Here is a 21,239-nt window from a genome sequence, read left to right on the forward strand (position 1 = left end):
GAAACCATTCTTCACTTGAGGGTCACTCTCCTGCGTGTTTGAGTGCGTCTTGCTTGCGACTTGGAGTCATCTGAATTTCATGCTAAAGGTATACGTTAAGTCTCCGTGAGTAGTAGTCATGGGTATCTTTTTCTATATTAAGCAATGGAGCATATCCGAAAGAAGTAACTGTGTGTACAGTACATCATTCCTTGTGAAGTCTACTTAGAGTAGCGGGCCAGCCGACTTGACCAGTGGGTCTCCCGATTAGTGCATCTCGTTCCCCACGTGCTCCACTTGCTGTAGGGGCTCCACTCCCGGGTTGACGATGGGGTTGTACCGGTAATTCACAATACATGTATTTCTTGTATGGAAATCTGAGACATGTATAGGAAAAGGTGGCTTGCATATCATTTTTCATACTAAGCTTCTTTGAGAATAGCTCAATCAGATAGCTATACAACTAGTTCATAATCAATAGATTAAACAGTCTTGATTACTCAGGGACTGCAAGCAATCTACTTGAATAACGCATGACAAATGCACAAATGCACGTATGGGCACTCCAGACGTACTATTTGCGGCATCCCTACTGCCTCGGAGATAATGAATTGAGCCATCATAGTACGATCACACGTTCCCCCGGAGTACTTTCTTGTTCTTCCCCTCTTATCCTTATCCCCTTCACCTATTCAAATCGATATATCAGCCTGATTCCGACCAAAAAATGAGCGCTCCTTGAGTAACCCTAGTCACTGGCACCGCAAGTCCCCTCCTCCTGCCCCTATAGCAGACCACTCCAAACTAACTCTGCCCACAAAACCGTGGCATCGGACGTGTTACCTGCGCAGCCCTAATCCAGCAGTACTCGGATCCACTGATCCTCTACACAGCCTCCCGAGCAGGATCTCCAATTGACTTGTCCGGACTATCCATACCACCAACCGTGCAAGTCCGACCCGCTCAGCTATCCCTCACCGAACAGGCCAGTATCAACGCCCTCAGCACGAGAATCGGCCACGAGCACCAGGGCTGCGACATCCTCATCAACGAAGCCGGGTCTAATACTTCCAGGAGAACCTCACTTCCGCCCAGCGTCAGTGAAACTCTGGACGTGAACTACCGTGGGACCCTCAATGTCCGATCCCCGATCACCCAAATCCCCCCCAGCCCTCCTCCCCTCATTTTCAGAATCAGCTACTGACCAAAGTCCAGGTCTGTCAAGCCTTCATACCAATAATGCGCCAAGGCAGCCGCATCATCAGCGTCTCCTCCCAATCCGGCCAGCTCAAATACTTCCATCCCCGGTTACGCGCGCGCTTCTTGAAAGAAGACCTCCCCATGGAAGGGCTGGACGCTTCACTGGACGAGTACAGCGTGCGTTACTCCTACCCGTTCATCACCTTTTTGCCTACCACCCTCATAGCCTGATAACCGACCCACGACAACAGCACTCAGCAACCCAAGCCACCGCGACCGCATCAGGCTGGCCTCCCCTAACCTACTTCACAAGCAAGGCGGCCCTAAACGCCGCGACCCGGATCTTCGCTCGCGAGAATCTTCACCTGCTGATTAATTGCTGCTGTCCTGGGTGGGTGGGCACGTCGCTGGGTGCGCAGGCTGGTGTCCCGCCTAAGTTTGGTGGTATGTGTGGGGCTTTTCTTGGCTTTGCGGACGGGACGTGAGTGGACGTGTTACTAACGTTTTTCGATAGAGGAAGGGGCAAGGATCCCTGTGCGACTGGCTATTGGTAAAATTGGACGCGTCAATGGGCGGTACTGGGCGAATGATTCGGTGGCGAGTATGGCTGATGGGAGGGTTCAGGATTGGTAGTTTCTATGCTCTGGACCAGGTCGAAAGGAGGTTACTGGCTATGTTATAGTGGGTTAAGGTGTATATTATAAGGAGTTCGGATTCAGGTCATCGATATGACGGTCTAAGTGTTGGTAAAGTGGTACGGTACCGAATGATCGCTTTCTTTTAAGGTCTCCGAAAAAAAAGTCTCTACTTCCGGGATCCGAAGCAACCAAGCAAACGAGCCAACCCTCGAACCAGCGACGTGTCGCTTGTCCTCAGGCTGCGAAATCTAGCAAAGAGCCACTGAGAGAGATGTCTTCGGCATTGTGAAGAAGCTTGGGACCATCCGGACGAGGAAGGAAGGAGCATCAGCCATGGTGACCAAAGCAAATGATTCAAAACACAATCGACGCGACAGCAACAGCGACATGAACGGTATTACTCAAGTATATACTCGCCCCGAACTTCGAGGCAATTTGACAGATCTGGTCAACTTCCACCCGCGAGAAAGGGAGCTCGGTCTGCCCTTAGCTGATACCGGTAGATATTGAGAACGGCCAATTTTATAGGTCGTTGTACGAAGGTTGCCGAGCCGCTTCATGATTCGTTTAATGACAGCCCTATGGGTGGGTCTGAGGGCTGGTGCTTGACAGGTGGGGCTGTGGCAGACCCACCGCCGATCTCTAGAAGTTTCCGAGGCAAATTGAACTCACAGCTAGTCTACAACTATTCCATGCATGATGTGCTTTCAAGTTACAAGAAATAAACTCAGTTATATACATTACGTTCACCGTGCCGACAGGAAAACGCCAACCAGCTGAGCGCATCTCAAGCCGCAGCACAATCCTTGACCATATTTACAACCTGCGTATTCTTTTCTTCGAACACGGATCGTGCACCATTTGCCTTCGCGACCAACTACCAGAACGGCTCCGCCTGCGCGGGCTACTGCGACGGTCTGTCGGATTGCAACGCGTGGTTGTACAGCGTGCGAGGCGGAGAATGCCAGTTATACAAGAAGACGGCTCTGTCGACGTTCACCTCTCAGCATTTCATGTACGGGATCTGCGACGGCCATACCGCGACTTCGTCGGCGGCTGTTCCGGGGGGCTCTGCGAGTCTCTTGCCCTCATTCTTCAACGCCGGTGCCGGCGGTTTCTGCTGCTGCAGCGGGTGACAGTGTCTCTCTTCATGTACGTTGCCTATCCATGGTTATTCTCTCCGTTCATTCCCTTTCAACTTGACTAGAGGAGACTAATGGACAATCGAATCGATCGGTGGCTGGCTTGTAGAAGAAGCACCTCGATAGTCACCGCCACCATCACCATGGTCATCGCTTCTGAACCTAGCCAAGCTAACACCCTGTTGATGTTCGACTATTGCGATGTTGGGATCGGAGGACGGTTCCGTACTTTTTACGCTGAGAGTATATACACGCACGCAGCCAATCTCCTTCAAATGTTTGTTTCGATTTGTACGGGATCTCCCTCGATCCGGTGAGTTCTTGCTTCGACGAAGTACCCACCCACATAGTAAGCAAATTGCACATAGACTGGTTCCACTAGGTTCATAAATTTGAATTGAATTGTCATAGAAGTTGGGACTGGTTGCTGTTCTGCCTCGTTGCGCAAATATCATTCGGGCCAAGCCATTAACTAGAGATATTCCAGCATCAGCCGCTCTCCACGCCTCGTGTCGGAAATTTAGCATTTAAGCTCACCAGGGTGGCTCACGGAAAGCAAGACTAGATGTCCCCAGTGCCAGGCCTTGCTTGTGAGCTGGTGGTAGCTCGGATGTGGGAATGATGATCGGCATGTAAATTGTGTAGATGTCAAATCAAGCTCAATGTAGGTTGTCACGATTACTCAGTACAATTTGTTTCAGCCTTGATTGTTCGTCGAGTAGGTAATGATCGACAGATCTGGTGGGGCTTGCACTAAATAATCTGTGGAGCAGTGGGTCTGAGTGACTAGGTTACTCACGTGATGATCGTACCAAAGCGGCGGCACCCGTAATTACCTTACCAGGCAACTTGGAAACAGATGGGACCTTCCCTCTTCAACTCACGATCACTCTACGGCATCAATCACACAACCATATTAATGCTCAATCATCATCCAATTCATTCAAGAACCATGACCCTATTCCCATTGGAAACCTTGTCAAATCATCTTTGAGAGACTTGAAGGCAACGTAAATCATACATGACATCAATTCAGGAAACCGATCGTCCTCCAATGTTTAACAAATTTTCTCGCTACATCTTCACTGACCGGCCCCATACTTGCTAACATTATTGAAAGCTCGCGACTTCTCCTCGTCTCCAACAAGAGCCCCCCACAGGACATGCGCAGAAAGTTGTCGTCCAAAAAGTCCACCAACATCATCGCCGGGTTCTCTCGTTCTGACCCTTCAGTCCGTTGGCTATACTCGCGAACGCGCTGCACCCAGTTTGAAAATGGAATGATTTTCGACGGAGGGATGTTCAGCTCATCGGCCAATATAGGCATCGTTCGCTCCCATCTCTGGCGAACTGGATTCTCGATATGATAGATTGGGTGCGGCTCTTGCTCAAGAAAGAGCAGATCGACGAGTGTAGCTGCCACAACATCGGCAGGTGTCCAGGATAAGAGACCTTTAAAGCTAGGAAGTGCATTGAGTGTATGTGAAGATTTCATCACGAAGGAGAAGTGCTCTCTGGGGTTCCAGTATCCACTCACACTGGAGCCTGCAATCTGCCCTGGACGCACCGTCCTAGAGTGGAAATTATCTGGATGGGTCCTCAAGGTCGATTCGAGCATTATTTGGCATATGCACTTCGCATCGCCGTACCCTGTGGGCAAAACAGACTCGACGCTCATCTCCTCTTCTGGAACTTGAGGTCGGCTTCAAGAACGGTGAGTTTGTCGATTGCATTGACGGGGAGCCAAATGCCTTTCTGAGCGAGACACTGACGCTGTCGCTCAGCAACGTCGAGCCGGTTTCGTCGATTTAAACAGATGACGCTTTTCACGTCGGGATCAGAGACAAGCTTCTCGAGGAGGTGGCATCCCAGGCTTCCTGTTGCCCCTGTATGAACAACACGCTTGCTAGCCTTCTTCGGGCGACTGCCTCTCGCTGAAGGGGCCTCCCATCCCGCCGTCATCTCGCTCACGTATCTGTCAACAACTGCTTGTCGTGCCGCACAGTTAGTCGATAGGCTCTTGATATTAACCGGATTTAGTGGACGTCGCTCATACCTCCCACCTGAAGCAAAAGCAACAATCAGCTTTCCCAACCTGTTTTCTGGCCGCGACCCGTCGGTCCAGTCGACGTGCTCATACCCAGCTGAGTGCAGCTCCTCTTCCCACTGCGATTCGTGCGTCACAGCGTGTGTGCGTCCGTCACCGAAATACCACCAGCCCTCGAACAACCCGAAGGTAATGTCGACCCAGTACATCGTTCGCGTCATTTCCAGCATCAGAAGAAGACCATCAGGCCGTAAGGCCTTGCGTATGTTACCCACAGACACCTTAAGGCTGTGCGTGGCATGCACAGCGTTACTGGCGATGATCATATGCTGTGTGCCAAACAGGTGATTGGTGGGGGCCTTCTCGATGTTGTGAGTCCTGACTTTCATGAATGGGTATTGCTTGCCAAAACTCTTGCGAGCGGCAGCAACAAAGGATGGAGCGAGATCTGTAAAAGTGTACTCGACCGGGATATTCAGCACCGCGAGCAAAGGGACAAGCCAACTAGTCGTTTCTCCTGTGCCGGCGCCCATCTCCAGAACCTCGATGGAACCTTGAGTCGTGTCGATTTTGGAAACAAGCTTGCTGATGAAGTCCTCCATCTGCCGGTAGAACATCCTGTTCAGCGGCCACTCGGCATACATTTTGGAGACGAGATCACGCCCCTTTGCTGTTCCAAAGATCAAACTTGATTCCATCTGTCTGGCCTCGCAGAACTGCAGCGAGGTGAGATCCAGTGTAGAAAGTAAGTTTGTCGGCCATACTCTGTTCTGGAAAGCGAGCCAGAAGGTCTTCAAGAACATCGCTGCTTGGACGAGGGGGAGGAACAGCCGTGCGAGTGATGATATCGTTATCAATATTTACAAGCCCGGCACCTTCGTCGAGCATTCTATACAGATAGTTGACCAATCTGGTATGTTCTTTGGGAGGTGAGATGCGGGAAAATCTGGCACCGGGGTCGGCATCCCGATTGTGGTGTCCCAACTGGTCGAAAGCCTCGAGGACAAGCGCGACGCACATCTGATCCTGAAGAGGCAGGACCGTCTCAAAATATTTGGCTTTTTTACATCCGACTATTTGATCGTCAGTCATGCTCTTCACCTCGTTGAAAGCCTCTATCACATACGCAAAAGGAAGGTTCAGTCCGGCACTTCTGACAGACTTCTCGGGCTCTGCAGATTCAGAAGCGGTACTGGGCGTCGTGTAGCCGCTAAGCTTCGTATCACTTTCTTCGCTCTCGGACGTGCTCTGTTCACTGCTTTCGGTTGCAGTGGCGGCAACACCGCCAACCGCAGCTTGCACGCACTTCATCAAGCTTGGTATGTCGATGACGTCCATGAGCTCACTTTCAGAGATTGTGATCTGGAAGGCAGCCTCAATCTCATGTGCCAGCTCCATCCCCATCAAAGAATCGATCCCTAGGTCGGCGAGATTACTGTCATTCTGGATCTGCTCCATTTCGAGACCAGAGAGCTCAGTAAGAATAGCTTTGACCTTGGGTGCTATATCTACCCTGCTTGGCGCCTGCACTTCGGCTCTTGGTGGGGCAACAGTTCTTTGTGGCAGTGCCTGAGCAGGGAACGGGACAGAACTCATAGGTGCATCTACATCAGCACGAATAGTGTCAGAAGAAACGTCTGCAACCTGTTGAGACTCTCCCACGGTAAGCCGTGAGAGTAGCCGGCTTATCGAGGCTTTCGGAACCTTGACATAACTGATACCCAGAACAGCTTCGATCAAAGACCCATTCGTCGGATCAAAAACGAAGACATCTGTCAGAAACGCCTTGCCTGATGGCCGGTGGTGCGTCGCCAGAACATGATATGAATCAGGTCGTGGATCTCCTTGCCGAAGCTTCGGCGAGCGAATCTACTACTCAATACCATTCGCAATATACATACCGGACGAAGAGCGGTCGACCATGCAGTTGACGTATATACCTCCAACCTGACAGAAGCTGTCGGCCAGATGCCCGTCGAGCCATGACTCTGGATTGTTTTTCATGGCTACTAGGCCCGCAGACTGAGTTCCTTTGCTCACGAGCTTTTGCAGGCCACGATAGTCTTCCCCGTAGTCTACAATCTCGGCGAAGATCTTGTAGATATTTCGGCTTTGCATGACTTCGTCCGGATCGTTACTGTGCATAATGTCAAGACACCGCTCATGGCTGAAATGTCTTTCCAACCGCGAGAATTCAAGCTCCAGTGCAAAATCATCGACAAATTGAAAATCCCAGGAAGTCGCTACTGTGCTGTCATCCGTAACTGCTTCAATCCACACTACCCGCCCCGGGTTGATGCAGACTGGCGAGGCGTTCTCGACATTATACAGTCTAGGCTCTTGCTTGGCTGTAGCAAAATTAGGTTTGATGCTGCGCACGGCCTCAATGACCAGATCCAGCTGAACAGTCGCCGGGCAGATTGGCGCGGTCTGGGCAATGCTGTGTCCACGAATGAGTTTATCATACTTGACAGTCATCGTGTTGATGCGAAATTTTGCTTGCCGTCGGAGATTGTCTTGGTACCCCACAAAAGTTAAAAGGTTCTCCGAAGGGGTTTTCTCCTGGATCTCGGTCTTTGGGCTCTCCTCCGAGGCCGCTTTGGGAGGCGTCTTAAGTTCGATCCAATGCCTTGAATGCTCAAACTGATATGGTGGCAGTAGGAGAACGGCGTGCTCCTTTGTCTGGCTTGACTGGTGATTCCCGAATTGCACACTCAAGCCTGCCTTCCACAGGCTCACTGTAGCGTCAACCAGAATGTTCCAGCCGCTGTCATAGGTGATGTTGACAGCCTGAAAGTGTGATCGCTCAGGATTGCCAAGGGCTCGACCAGCCATGTTGGTAATGGTCGAGTTGGATCCAGCTTCTAAAAAGACGCAGGAGGGATATTTGCTGGCCAGTCTCTTGACTGCTTGGTGGAAAAACACAGTGAGCGGATGTGTTGAGCAACGAATTGAGCTGTGGGCTCTTCCTTGATAGGTGACTCTGTGGCCCTTTCGAGGGGTATCACAGGCTCTTTGAACTCGAGTCCTTGAACGCTTTGTTCAAGGCGCTCTAATAGAGGGTCGAGTAGGGAACAATGAAAGGAGTTTGTCACGTTCAGCATCTTGTTTCTTATGGACGAAAAGGCCGATGAGGAAAGAGTCTCAGTGACTGCATCCACTGCCCGGGTTGAACCAGCAAGAGTAAAGCTCCGTGGTCCGTTGTGGCAAGCAATTGTGGCAGGCTCGACACCGACGCAGCGGTTCTTGGGTTCAGCAAGCAGCGCTTTCACTTCGTGAAGCTCGGCCTCGACGGCAAACATAGCACCTTTATCCGGACCCCAGAAATCTCTGATAATGGTAGCACAAGCCACGATCATACGCATGGAGTCTTCGAGCGATAAGACACCGGCCACACACAGTGCCGTGAGCTCACCAATGCTATGGCCCACGACCGTGGCTGGCTGGACCCCAAACTCTATCCAGCTGTGTGCTGAGGCATACTGCATGGAAAACAGCATCACCTGCAATTTGACAGGGTCATCGATTGGAACACGGGTGAAAATGTCTGAGAAGATGCTACCACCTCCAACAGATCGAACCACGGCATCGACGGTGTTGAGATGCTTTCGCAACCCTGCTACATGTTCGTACACCCGCCGATCAAGCCCAATGAACTTAGACACCTGCCCACCAAAACAGAGCACCACGGGACGAGCCTCAGGGAGAGAAACAGACGCGAGGCTAGAGTCGCCATTTTCAAATGCCTGAAGCCTCTCGTTCAGTTCGTTGACTGACTTCACGCTAAACATCAGCGTCCGGTTCAGCTGCCAGTTGCTCTGACGGTTTGCATTGAAAACAACATCAGCCAACGCTGGCCGCACGGAACGATCACACTTCAAATACTTGTGAGGGGCTTTGGAGTAGTGGCGTAGGCTTTGGCCATCAAAACCGGTGAGTCGGAACGGGTACTTCATAGTGAAATCCACAGTGGTTTCAGGGACGCTCATCGCCTGTGTTGGGGCTTGCGTAATGACGATGGGGGCGTTCGAACCGGATGCTCCGTAGTTATTGATGAGAGCAGCCTTGAAACTGGCATCCCACTGCTGCAGGTTGGTTGGGATAGTAATGTTGTCCCTCGACGTGGCTTTGATGGCCGGGTTGATAGTGGTGAAGCTAGCCTGAGGAGGGATCATGCCCTTCTGAAGCATCAATAGCACCTTGATAACGGAGATGATGCCAGAGGTACACTCGACATGGCCGACTAAGCCCTTTACAGAGCTGAGCATCACCGGCTTTGTACGGACAGATCCTCCTAGAACGGCACGAACACTATCATACTCTGCAAAATCCCCCACTGCAGTTCCGGTGCCGTGCGCCTCGACAACTGAGATATCAGTTGGTGTGAGACGCGATCGCTTGGTCACCACTTGAAACAGATCTGATAGAGAGGGCACGTTTGGGACGAAGATCGGAGTACAGTCCTGATTTTGCTGGAGAGCCGTCGCCGGAATTACACCCATAATCTGATTCCCATCAGCAAGTGCTGCGGATATCTTCTTTAAGAAGACAGTTGCAATGCCTTCTCCCCTGCAGTACCCATCCGCTTTGATAACGAAGGGCTTGCATTGTTCGGTGGTGCTCAAAAACGAGGCCCTGCAAGATTCTGGAACCACAGTGGGTTGGTCATAACATGCGTACCACCTGCAAGAGCTGCGCCGCATTCATCGTTGACAATTGCCTTGCAAGCTTGATGAACCGCAACGGCAGAGGAGCATGCCGTGTCAATTGTTAGACAAGGGCCTGTCCAGCCGAAGAAATGGCTGACCATGCCGGCAATGAATCCCTGCAGGTTGCCGGTGGCGGAGAACGCATTTGGAGCATGACAGGCGATGTTGGCTTCATAGTCGCAGGCGTGGACGCCCATGTAGCAACCGACTCGATTGTCAGGGCTCGGATTATGGAAGTAGCCAGACTGTTCCACGGCTTGGTAGGCAATCTGCAGCAAGTGGCGCTGCTGAGGGTCCATCGTGGCGCTTTCCCTCGGGCTTTTCTTGAAAGAACTTGTGGTCAAACTCGTCATGACCGTTGATGAAGTTGCCATACCATTTGCGCTTGGGATCGGCGTCGCGAAAGACGGTTTCAAAACCGAAGCGCTCCTTGGGAACTTCCTTGTGCTGGGATTTCCCTGCGCAAAGCAGCTCCCAGAATTCCCCAAGATTGTCGGCACCGGCAGTCTTGCACCGTCGGCGGGTACCACACCTCCAGGCTGGCGGTGCCCAGCTCCTGCAGCAGGATCGTGAGGCAGCCGACGTCCGTGTGGTCGCCCACTGTTTCTGTTAGCATACTCCCGTACCCGGCCAAGGGAAAGTCATGGAAGGGGAGTGGGGAAAGCGAGAGGGAAAAGGTTACCGCCAAACTGCCGCTCATCTCTGACAGCCTGCGGCGCGTAATGCAGCAAGCGCATTGGATCGAGGGGCGGTTCTGCGCCAGCGCGTCCAGCACATCGGGTCCACAGTTCCATTCGCGAGGTAACCCGCGCGCGAGGATCTTGAGCAGCGTCTGCACGAGGACCACCATCGTGGCTTGGTATTGCATGATTGGCGTGCGGAAGTGCTCGTCTGGCAGGGCGGCGGGCCACAGGTTCGGGCCTGTCGAGAAGGTGCCGCTTTCTGGGTCGGAGAGGGACACTTCGTGGCCGATGATGAAGCACTATCACTCCGGTAGATTCGTTAGTGTGCAGGTCCAGAGTTTAGGGTAGCACGGAAGAGAGGAGGTAGGATTCACTTCTTTGGTATCTGGCAACAGTCCCTCCTGATGTGGCTGGATGCCTGGTGGCTCGTAGCCCCGGAACGAGCGGCCGTGCGACTTGCCGATCCACACCTTCATCTTCTCGTCCTCGGACAGGGTGAAGAATAGCTTGGCGCAGTTGAGGGACTGCTCGCGCTGGGCTGGGGAGACGCCGTGGCCGACGAGGTTGAAGAAGCCGTAGGTGGTGTAGGCGTCGCGCATGGCGTCGACGACGTGCTGGCGGGCGGCGGACGAGGCATCGGGGGAGAGCCAGGCGCCGATGTCGACGGTGGGGGACATTGTGGTGGTGCCATTGTTGTTGTTGCTGTTGCTGTAGTGTGGTAAGGTAGTTCATAGTTTATTAGTATCCTGCTAGCTAAGCTAGAACTCTATATACAATAAGACGCGGCTAGATATTTACTCCAGTACACCAGGGTCTATACCATCGACACCCAACGTATCTCCGCCTGACAACAAACAAACACACAAACTGAAACTCACTGAATGAGAAACACAACTCCGTATGATACCCCGGGGAAAACCCCCAGTTCTGTATCTCCACCGAGTATCTCCCAGTTACTCTCGGGCCTTTTATAAACCCATCCACTTCAACCAGACTCATCACCCTCAAGCTCACCACTATACATCCAAGAACCCCCAATTCAACCCGATTATCTCATACTTACCCCGAATACCCCCGTATCAACACCACACTCAAGCCCCAAAGAAACAAGCTCAACCAGAATGCGCGCCCCCCCCCCCCCCCCCCAACAACAAGACACCAAAGAGAAACAGAAGAAGACAGAGAAATCCTACCTCCTCCTCCTCCCCGACAACCCCCACCCAACTACCATCACAACCCGCCTGGAAAACCGCGAAAACCACTTAGCGCACAACGCCCCGTACTTCGCATCAGGGGAGATCGGCTTCGGGGGACCGATGCTGTCGTCACACGACAACACCCAAACAAAGAACCCAGACAGCAACAACGAGGACGACAACGAACTAAACCTCTCGAAAATCATCGGCAGCATTCATCTGGTGCACGCGGCGTCGGAGGAGGAGGTATGGGCGATGGGGCGGGCGGATCCGTATGCGGTGCTTGGGATGTGGGATTTGGAGGCTGTGGAGGTTGTTCCTGTGAGGGTTTTGCTGAATGTTCCTCTTCACACTTGACATTGTGTAGGTTCATTGAGGAAGGGGAGTTTACTGATCAGGTGAATGCGATGTCTGACAGGGTAGGGTATAACTGCGTGTGTCTCCGTAGTATCTGTAGACTCTTGTAATGAAGATGTCACTGCATAAGCATCCCTCCCAGTTTCAGGATACGAAGTTGACCCGAGTGATATTAGACAGAAGGAGTTAATAGCCCCACTAACTCGGTCTAGTCCTGTACTACATGCTTAGTTTTGTCCGACTCCACTCTTCATCGGAGATAGGCAATACACCGCGTTATCTACGGCATCTCGGATCTTCGGATTTAGTCAATACCCACCAGTCTACCACTATAAAATGACTCCTCACATGGAATCCTCATGCCTCAAGGGAGCCATCCGTTACATCCAATTTACCTCTCATATCACCTTTCCTCACTACTCCAACGTATCATCCACCTCCACAACAAAATGTCCTCCAACGCTGCCGCCTGGCTGCCCGAACCTAAAGCCCACCCCTTCCAAGTCAAAGAGGCGCCCCTCTGGGAACCCGCCGAGAACGAGATCCTGATCCGAAACCACGCCGTGGCGGTCAACCCCGTGGACGGGAGTCTCCAGACCAAAGCCTGGTGGCCCATGGAGTACCCCACGATCCTGGGGCAGGACGTGGCCGGGGAAGTTGTCCAGCTCGGACCGAAGGTGACTCGGTTCCGGGTGGGCGCACGGGTGGTGGGACACGCGGTGGGCATGGCCACCAAGCGCAACCAAGACAATGCCTTCCAGGCCTACACCATCCTCCAGACCAACATGGTCTGCGAGCTGCCCGACGCCATCGCATACGAGGCCGCCGCCGTGCTCCCCCTGGGCCTGTCCACCGCCGCCTGCGGCCTGTTCCAGCCCAGCCACCTGGCCCTGCAATATCCCTCGGAGCCGCGTCGCCCGGCCACCGGGGAAACGCTGCTGGTCTGGGGCGGCGCCGGCAGCGTGGGTAGCAATGCCATCCAGCTCGCCGTCGCCGCCGGATACGAGGTCGTCACCACCGCCTCCCCCCGGAACTTCGACTATGTCAAGCGCCTCGGCGCCAGCAGCGTCTTCGACTATAACAGTCCCACCGTCGTAGACGATCTCGCTACGGCACTGGAAGGGAAGACCCTGGCCGGCGCCATGGACTGTATTGGTTTCGCCGCGACCCCGCTGACCGCGGCAGTCGTCAACAGATCGCAGGGTTCGAAATTCATCGTCACCGTCAAGGGCGGATTTCAGCCTCCGGAAGGAGTCACAGTCAAGAGTGTGTTCGGTACGACGCTCAAGGATAACGAGGTCGGCAAAGCCATCTACGAGGATTTCCTCCCCCGCGCGCTGGAAGCGAAGTCCTTCATCCCCGCCCCGGAGCCTCTGGTGGCCGGCCAAGGTCTGCACAGTATCCAGCCAGCGGTCGATCGACAGGCCCAGGGCACTTCGGCGCAGAAGGTGGTCGTGGTGCTGTGAGGGCCTGCCGGGTTGGTGTAACCCTGATCCAGCCTGGTTTCATGTATTTCCGAGATGTTTCGTATCCGATCGGCTTTGCCATTTGCCCAGATATCCTCCACCCTTGCAGTTGGAACCGCGATCCCCAGGATTGGTCACTGTATTCGTATTGTCTGTCGTCCTTGGGCTGCAAAGTCTCTGAGACCAGAGCCACATCAACAGAAGCAATCATTAGCTAGCAGCACCATTGAAGTGTTCGGCCCGCCCAAGACCGCGACGTCGTATGCGTTTAGATCAGACTTGGCGCCCAACAGGCCTTGAACGGAAGTTTAACGTTCTTGCAGCCCGTCACTAGCAGGCCAGTCGTAAAATGCAGTCAATTTCAGAAACTGGTAGATCTACAGATCTCAGTCCCAATCTCTGTGTTAGGCAAGAGCACGTGTAGGCACCCTGTCCAAACCAGAAAACGCCCTCTCTCCATCACCACGCTACTCAAACCGAGGTCGCATAGGCGAAGGCAGCAATCCTTGACGGTCAGGACTGGGGACACTGCTGCCTCCAGTTCCGTGGAACATGGTGCAGATTTCGCTCGCCGGTTCTTAGCAGTGATTCCGAACAAGCTCCTGTCATATTCAGCACCAGGACTTAAGCTGGCACTGCATTAGCACTGCAGAATCCTGTCAAGGGTCCAACAGCTGGCAGTCAGCTATCGCCAAGCCCAACCCATAAGCTTATGAAGGCCTCGGGTCTGCGTGTGTGGTGTGTGATTAAGCTGGAAATAGCCGGCCTGACTCCGGCCAAATCATCCACGAGACGTTGAGATGGCCATCCGAAAGGGAAAGCGCGCGGGCTGTCATGGTTTGCGCGCAATCCTCCCATATACGGTCCTTACGGAAGTGGCGTTGGTGCAGCTGGCATTTCTGATATACCGATAGAGGCTATCTTCACTTTCTCCCCACACTCAACCCCAACAACCGTAACCTAATTTGGGCCCAGTAAACAGGGCAGTCGGCTGTCAGGTTTGGCACCCCGTTGATGGCTCACACGCACAACGCAGCTGTCAGACTCCTTCAGGCGTCAGAAGGGAGTAATTGCACCTCGTATCATTCTCAACCCAGGCAGAGTCTAATTCGACCAGTGTCTCAGTTGAGGAGCATCGCAATTCGTCCACCCAACTGCCCCTCCGTGTTTGAAGGCCCGGTACCCCGGTGACGTGCCACAAGCGGATCCCATGTTGTTGTTATCAACCTGATGTGGCGAGCAATGATCCTCCATCTTTGTCAGACTATGATTTGCGAGGTCCTCCCGCGAGACGGCGAGGATGACTTGTTGAGGGAATATAAGAAGCGAGCTTCGGCAGCGGTGCAGGATATCGTCGATTTTACGAATTGGCTGTGCACATTGAACTCCTTGAAGGTGAGGCCTATCGTCCTTTGGCTTTTGCAGCGCTGACTGTGCAGGTTCATCCTCTGACGATGATTCCTTTGTCGCTATGCGTCGAGTTCTTGGTTCTATCTCACAAGCCTGGAGATCCGGTCATGAAGCCGTTGCAGGACATCACGGAGGCGATGCGTGGCTTAAAACGGCTCAACAACCTTGGTCAGCCCGTCTTACAGCTTGTAGAGGAGCAAATCCTCGCAGGGACATTTGAGTCTTCTCCTGCTCTCTAATATCTTGATCTTTATCAGTATGAATCGCCAAGTGTTGAGCAACCTCATGCGAGCCAAGGTGACAGACAATGTAGGTAGATTGGTGTAAGGTAGAGACAGACGAGGTCCTTCCATACGTGTTCGGAATACCAAATTGGCTATCTGCGAATCTGTGTAACGTGACCAAGCTTCTGTGTTGCTCCCTCGTGATGTCTCGAAAAAGTTAGAAGACCAAGTTCTGATCATGCTTAATCTCACATTAGTGTTCATGAGGGTGCGCTTAGAATAATATCGGGAGAATACAAAATACATCCATTGTGTCGTCCTCGATCTTCATCCAGGCTGACAGCACAACCGGCAAAATATGTATATAATGACATGATGGTGAACAAGATATTAAGGAGTCCCTATATACTCACACATATTCAGACCGGGGGATATTAATAAGACATGAAGAAGGTTCGGCTGAAATCAAACTCATGGCCATGTGCCATGCGGAAGTGGTCATGGTTCGCTTGCTTTCTCGGTGGGTATATTGGAAGTGTTCGGAGGTAGTTCTTTAATGCTACACGGCGTCGACGGGGATTCTTGCCGGTTCTCGGTTGCCGCAAGCAAGGTGTTATCAATGGCAGCAGGCTTTCCATTCTCCTGATTGTCAGCCTTGGGCTGGGTCGTATGCTCCGACTGACCAGCCGTTGCCTCGCCGTCGGCCCCAGCACCGAGAGTCGGAGAATCTTGCGATGGGGTTTCTTTTCGGGTTACAATGGCCGTAGGCAACCTGTTCTCGACGAGGGCGTGCTCTTCATTCTCCTGGTTGTCGGCTTGGTGTGGAGTTGTGTACTCCGACCGACTAGCTGTTGTTTCGCTATGAGCCCCCTCACCAAGAGCTGGGGCCTCTTGCGACAGGGGTGACTTTGGGTACGTAGCTTCTTGCTCGTCACTGTCACCTGTCGTTTCATCCTTGCGACTGAACTCGCCACTTTCGCGCCGGAGCAGTATATTACTCCACCGCTTCCTCCTACTCCCGCTTCGGGACAGCGTAGAAAAGTCCTCACTCCGACGCGACTGCATGGAGAGTCTGTCTCGGTCGGCTTCGCTGGCTTCGGTGCTGCTGCTCAATGTGGGAACAGAGGGCGAAGATGTAATGGGCGACGTGGGCGTGGTCTTTTTCTCCTGCCATTCTTTCCGTTTCTCGCTAGCCCATGAGCCCCAAGAGCTGAGATACGCGCCAGCCTTCTGGCTCACAGCGCTAACGGAAGCCTGTGCTTGTGTTATATCCACCGCGGGGGCCTTACGTCCAGCAAGCCACGAAGACCCTCCGGTTGAATGAACTGATGCTGTATCGGAAGGTGAGAACGGAGGCGAGTTTCGGGATCCTCTGTCCAGTGATGACCGCTGTGAAGGTGTTGTTTTCTCTTCATTCTTCTTCCGCTGGGCCTCCCGCATCGATTCGACATCTGCCCAGAAGCTGTTGAAGGCCGCACTTACTTTTCTCTGACCCGTCGATAAATGCCGGTTCAGAGCCTCACGGCCTTCTCGCACGCGCTCGTCTAAATGCAGCTCCGCGACTTGCTGGGTTACACGCCGTTGAACATCATCGATTGTCAGACCCCCTGCGCACGGGTGGCGAGGTTCAACAATCGAGAATAATAGTGCATCAGAGGTGAGACGTTTGAACAATGCATAGTTGGGTGTATTTCTCCACTGTGCCAAGAATTCAGCGTTGAATTCCAAGGCGGGGTCGCCCTCGATGTTGTACGCTTCCAGTTGGGCCCGGCTTCGCCCACCTGGTTCACCAGTCGTCGACGAACTAAGCTCCTCGTGGTATTGCATGCAAGCGAGCAGCGCCAACAGGTACTCTTCAAATTGGAGCCTGATGAACTCTTCCGAGCCCATGTAGCCGTGAGTCTTCGGCTGTTGGGGATGCGCATCATCCCAGGTTTCATTGATGATCTGAGTGAGGAGGTCAATCCAACGCCTATCCGCAACAGAGAGGGCCAATGCATTTCGGAGAGACGGAGAATTTATGGTGAGAGTGTCCTCATCAAGCTGTGCCTATGATTAGCACCTAAACTGTAGATTATGCTGCGATATCCTCACGTTGACCAATATATCGCTGTAGCGATCCTTCTGCTGCAGCAATAAAGAATTTGTAGATCCCACGACATATGATTTGGTTCCATGATCTGCCAGCAAGTCCAGCTGCTGTAGCGGAGTGTAAGGGCCAAACATGCTTCCCTACGAGCTGTTAGGTCTTCGAAGATAACCGACCGAGTAGATACGCACCTTGCCAAATATTTGCAACGGCAAGCCCATGTATGCCAGTACTGCAGGTGTTAGCATGAGTCACAAAGGCCGGGGATGGTAGCATACAGGAGTTTCTGTCACTTGTCTTCAGGGATGTCGGCTTTTCTACTGTTTGCGCATAGGTGTCAAACGCTGGGTCGGCAGAGTCTTCCAAGCGGTTCATGAGACCCGGTATCAGGGAGACCAGAGAAAATTGGATCATGCACAGTCGTTCACACTTCGTGCCAAAGAATAGCATCTATTCCTGGTGAGTGGAGTACTTCTTTTGGGGTGGCGAGAGCATACCTTTGGTTGCAGAAGCAAGGCTTTGAACAGAACCAAAGTCTGGTATTTGAACTCATGGATCATTTCCCGCAGGGAGAGCCCTTCGCGCTTTGGTAAGCCCGGGTTATCCATATATTAGACATCGACTGTCTTACCCAAATTGTGATCCTTCGTGTCCTCATCTTTCTTCAAGCTGATGACCAGGCCTTCCCGAAATTTCTGAACGTCATTGTCAGTAAGGTAACGTTGGACTCACTCAAACGAGAATATACTTTCAAAATATCCGAGTCCGAAAAATCGCTGTTGATTGGGTCAGCGAGCATTTCACCACCAAGACCTTCAAATCGCGGTCGAACGACGGACGAGCGCTGAACCGCATTGCTTGACATACCGTTGCGCAAACCAGGCCGACGTGACAATGGAGAGCTTCTCCCTTAGCTGTCCCAGCCTCTGGGGGCTGTCCGTTATCACGACCACCGCCTTCTGCACCGTCGATCTTGTCACGTCTGGTGGTCGGTAGAGGAGGATGTTGGAGTCGATCTGTCGAGAACAGGAGATGCCGAACAGGGAGGTGGCAGGCTGCGACGGGGTCTCCTTCCGGCGGACGGTGAAATATGAGAACTCTTCGGTGGACCTGGTGGAAAATACGTATGAGCTCAACTGCGCATTCCGTGCGGAAATCCATGTATAGGAAGGGGGCATAGGCTTGAGTCGTACAGATGCGCGCCGTCAGATAAGGCCATAAATGGCAACAAGGACCAGTCGTTCTCCGCAGCCGGATCGCCTCCATCGTCTCCGAAGCATAACTCGATTTCAGGGCCTCTAAATAAAGGGAAAAGAAGTACAAATTCAGCTTGTCATTCCTGTGTTATGATAAAGGAGGAAGGGTGAGAGATAGGGGTTCAATGCGGATTGCGCCCAGCAGAAGCGCAAAGGGAAAGCGCACTCGGAGGAATGTTTCCGACATGCTTGTTCTTGATCGGTCGGTCTCGCCGCCGCATTGAAGGGAAAGAAAGCCTCAGTGTCGTTTTCTTGCCTGTGCTCTCTCTTGCGTATATGTACTTACCTTGCATGGTGAAAATCTATGACCATCACAATGGGACCCTGACGGGGGTGAACGTGAGACATGGCGGCGGGGGGGAACTATTGAACAAGCCGAGGAAGTGACACGTTCCAAGCCAGTTTCCTCCTTTCAAAAGAAAGACCCTCCCAGGGCACTTGAGGTGAAAGAAATTAGAATAGAATGGGTGCCACTGAGTCAATAATAACTTAAACAAAAACGTCCAGTAGCAAAAACTAACTAGTAAATAGCTCAACAATGGGGGAAAAGCCGACCAGGGAAAGGAGGTTCGGATCCAGAATCCTGACGAGTTTCCCTCCCCTCCTCGGCGGGCGGGCGGTGACGGCGAGCGGTGATGGAGCATGGATGGAATCCCCGATGGAATCCCCGCCCTCGAAGGAAATAAACATTAAGGTTCTAGTCTTCCGACTCTCTGTCTACGAAGTAGTCTGAGTACTCACACTCCCTCTACATACAACACACAAAACACTCTTATGAGATCTTTTCCATGTCTTCAAGTAACCCGTAACTGAATCATCCATTAAGGAACCTGCTCCCATATCAAGCAATGTCTATCAAGCACACCTCGTAAAACAACATTCCATCACCCTGGTGAACGGGAAAAAAAACCAAGACAAAACCGGTTCCATCAATCATGAAGCTGATATGTAAAGTGTATGTATAGCAGAATGAAAAAGAAAGGGGAAGAAACCAAGCGGTTGGGTCATGTTACAGACGTTTCTAATCTCCAAATTATCCGGACTCTTAACAGCCTGGAGATCATCAAGAAACAAATAAGGGGCATAAGAATAGGAAACAAGCGATGTAGCAGCCAGAGCATAAGTACGCGAACGTGCAGATCACAATTCCCGCATCCAGTCTACATACCATGAGAACTTGGAAAAGAAAAATGAAAAAGGACATCATTATCATATTGCATGCGCCTCGTCAAGGGTGGTTTTTAGACGGGAACCTCTCCTCATGCAAAGCTCTGTTGCCCGGCCGCAGCCCCCTCGACAAGCACCTGGCCAGCGTCGTTGCCTTGGTCGATGTTGTGGAAGTCAAGAATCTCCGAATACCTGCGTTATTGTCAGCATTGTCGTTTCTTCGCAGAGTGCCCAACCAGTAAAAACCCACATCATGATCTTCCATGTGTCCACAGGGAGGTCGGCATCGTTGAATGACCAGTCGAACTTCTCCTCGGCCTCAGGTTCATCGGAGGGGTCGTGATAGGGGGCGAGATATTCGTGTGCAAGGGCTTCGCCAGCGCGGATTCGCTTCTTCGGGTCGAAGACAAGCATTTTCTCCAAGAGATCGACCGCTAATTAATGTCAGCCTGGCTCTCGCCTTCCTCCGGTCTCGACTAGGGAGTACGTACCATCGGGGTCCGCATTCTTGAACTTGGTGGCAAGAGGTTGGCGCTCACGCTTGGGCAGCGACTTGACGAATCGCAGAGTCTGATCGATGCGTCAATAGGTTATCTCCGGATTTGAGGTTTCATGGAGGAAGGCACCCACATTCTCGCTGCAAATTGTCTGAATCACATCATCTGGGGGAGTTCCAAGAAGCTCTGTGATGATCGAGAACTGATTGACGTGATCCTTTCCAGGGAATAGAGGCTTTCCTTCCAGCATCTCGGCGAAAATGCATGCTGCGCTCCAAATGTCTACCTCCACATCGTACTTCTGCCAAGTGAGCATAATCTCGGGCGCGCGGTAATAGCGAGTCGACACGTAGCCGGTCATCTGGGGATCCTGGATGCGGGCAAGACCGAAATCGCAGATTTTCAAGTCGCAGTTTTCGTTGATGAGGATGTTGCTGGGCTTAAGATCACGATGGACGACGCCGGCTGAGTGGACATATTTCAGACCCCGCTATAGACCATTAGCGACCGCCGCAAGGGAGCCGCTCCGGGAAGAGACGACAGGGACCGGCTCTGGCAACGTACCAGAATCTGATAAAGGAAATATTGGATGAACTGCTTCTCCAGAGGCCGCGAAGTTAACAGTCTGTGCAGATCGGTGCCGAGAAGCTCTGTGACGAAATAGCTGTGGTATCATGTTAGAACTGAACCGGTCGCAAGAGACGATTGGCAAAGATGACGAATGCATACATATCCTCAAGCGGGGAGATGAAGATGTCGCTCAGACTAATAATCTGCAAATTGTCAACGCTCTGGGCACGGCGGGGCGACGAATCGCCATGAAGCGACATGAACCAACATTTTCGTGTCGCAGGTGTTTCAACAGTTTTAATTCGCGGTAGGTTCTCTTGGACAAAACAGGTGTACTGAAGGGTTTCATGATTTTCTTGACGGCGACTGGTTGCCCGGTCAATTGATCCCGCGCCGAACTGATCAAATCCGGGGAGCGCATGTCAGTGGAATGATCGGTAGGTTGGACTGCAGACGCCATGGACGTCGCGGCAACAAGTAAGAGAGGGGTTGTTGGCCATACCAGACAAGACCAAAGGCGCCCATTCCCACCGGCTGCAAGTCGGTGTATCTGTAGAATCCTAGGTTAGAAGACAAATCCGGTCGCCTGAGGGGCGGGGGGCGGGGGGG

General features: G+C 52.5%; 7 protein-coding genes across 7 annotated transcripts; 4 read left to right on the forward strand and 3 right to left on the reverse strand.

The window, feature by feature from the left end:
• Positions 1–799: 799 nt before the first annotated feature.
• On the forward strand, positions 800–1,812 carry BO97DRAFT_357028 (NAD(P)-binding protein; the record flags this gene model as incomplete). Its single annotated transcript, XM_025692194.1, has 4 exons — positions 800–1,117; positions 1,195–1,356; positions 1,431–1,623; positions 1,694–1,812. Coding segments are annotated over 4 exons (792 nt in total), but the record flags the coding sequence as incomplete, so codon positions are not given.
• A 2,821-nt stretch (positions 1,813–4,633) lies between these two features.
• BO97DRAFT_418812 (uncharacterized protein) lies at positions 4,634–11,075 on the reverse strand (the record flags this gene model as incomplete). Its single annotated transcript, XM_025696538.1, has 7 exons — positions 4,634–5,676; positions 5,771–6,796; positions 6,908–7,896; positions 7,932–9,651; positions 9,687–10,173; positions 10,248–10,697; positions 10,773–11,075. 7 exons carry the CDS (start codon positions 11,073–11,075, stop codon positions 4,634–4,636), a joined length of 6,018 nt encoding a protein of 2,005 aa, XP_025546347.1.
• A 504-nt stretch (positions 11,076–11,579) lies between these two features.
• On the forward strand, positions 11,580–11,930 carry BO97DRAFT_307695 (uncharacterized protein; the record flags this gene model as incomplete). The annotated part of the gene is made up of 1 exon (XM_025691174.1): positions 11,580–11,930. A coding segment is annotated over one exon (351 nt), but the record flags the coding sequence as incomplete, so codon positions are not given.
• Positions 11,931–12,400: 470 nt separating this feature from the next.
• On the forward strand, positions 12,401–13,417 carry BO97DRAFT_400662 (zinc-binding alcohol dehydrogenase family protein; the record flags this gene model as incomplete). The annotated part of the gene is made up of 2 exons (XM_025694300.1): positions 12,401–12,819; positions 12,913–13,417. 2 exons carry the CDS (start codon positions 12,401–12,403, stop codon positions 13,415–13,417), a joined length of 924 nt encoding a protein of 307 aa, XP_025546349.1.
• Positions 13,418–14,564: 1,147 nt separating this feature from the next.
• Positions 14,565–15,308, forward strand: BO97DRAFT_266060 (uncharacterized protein). The gene is made up of 2 exons (XM_025690940.1): positions 14,565–14,812; positions 14,857–15,308. The coding sequence occupies exons 1-2, from the start codon at positions 14,648–14,650 to the stop codon at positions 15,064–15,066; spliced, it is 375 nt and encodes a 124-aa protein (XP_025546350.1). The 5' UTR covers positions 14,565–14,647; the 3' UTR covers positions 15,067–15,308.
• A 120-nt stretch (positions 15,309–15,428) lies between these two features.
• Positions 15,429–18,744, reverse strand: BO97DRAFT_400665 (putative Avl9 protein; the record flags this gene model as incomplete). Its single annotated transcript, XM_025694301.1, has 10 exons — positions 15,429–17,094; positions 17,146–17,283; positions 17,332–17,372; positions 17,419–17,590; positions 17,638–17,717; positions 17,772–17,835; positions 17,889–17,916; positions 18,008–18,250; positions 18,334–18,438; positions 18,683–18,744. The coding sequence occupies 10 exons, from the start codon at positions 18,742–18,744 to the stop codon at positions 15,550–15,552; spliced, it is 2,478 nt and encodes an 825-aa protein (XP_025546351.1). The 3' UTR covers positions 15,429–15,549.
• Positions 18,745–19,612: 868 nt separating this feature from the next.
• Positions 19,613–21,222, reverse strand: sakA (mitogen-activated protein kinase HOG1). Its single transcript, XM_025690941.1, has 8 exons — positions 21,133–21,222; positions 20,899–21,028; positions 20,790–20,833; positions 20,625–20,724; positions 20,194–20,550; positions 20,055–20,133; positions 19,814–19,997; positions 19,613–19,755 (listed from the first exon to the last, which is right to left on the reverse strand). Exons 1-8 carry the CDS (start codon positions 21,153–21,155, stop codon positions 19,656–19,658), a joined length of 1,017 nt encoding a protein of 338 aa, XP_025546352.1. The 5' UTR covers positions 21,156–21,222; the 3' UTR covers positions 19,613–19,655.
• Between the last annotated feature and the right edge of the window lie 17 nt (positions 21,223–21,239).

The sequence above is a fragment of the Aspergillus homomorphus genome (assembly GCF_003184865.1).
Source record: "Aspergillus homomorphus CBS 101889 unplaced genomic scaffold BO97scaffold_72, whole genome shotgun sequence".
Lineage (NCBI taxonomy): Eukaryota > Fungi > Ascomycota > Eurotiomycetes > Eurotiales > Aspergillaceae > Aspergillus > Aspergillus homomorphus.

Excerpts from the sequence above, each read along its gene's own strand:
- BO97DRAFT_266060 (XM_025690940.1), top strand. The coding sequence starts at position 14,648 with ATGTGGCGAGCAATGATCCTCCATCTTTGTCAGACTATGATTTGCGAG. Across the intron at positions 14,813-14,856 it reads GCACATTGAACTCCTTGAAG|GTTCATCCTCTGACGATGAT; the intron begins GTGAGGCCTATC and ends CTGACTGTGCAG.
- sakA (XM_025690941.1), bottom strand. The coding sequence starts at position 21,155 with ATGGGCGCCTTTGGTCTTGTCTG. Across the intron at positions 20,725-20,789 it reads ATCTCCCCGCTTGAGGATAT|CTATTTCGTCACAGAGCTTC; the intron begins GTATGCATTCGT and ends ATGATACCACAG. Across the intron at positions 20,551-20,624 it reads ATTTCCTTTATCAGATTCTG|CGGGGTCTGAAATATGTCCA; the intron begins GTACGTTGCCAG and ends AATGGTCTATAG.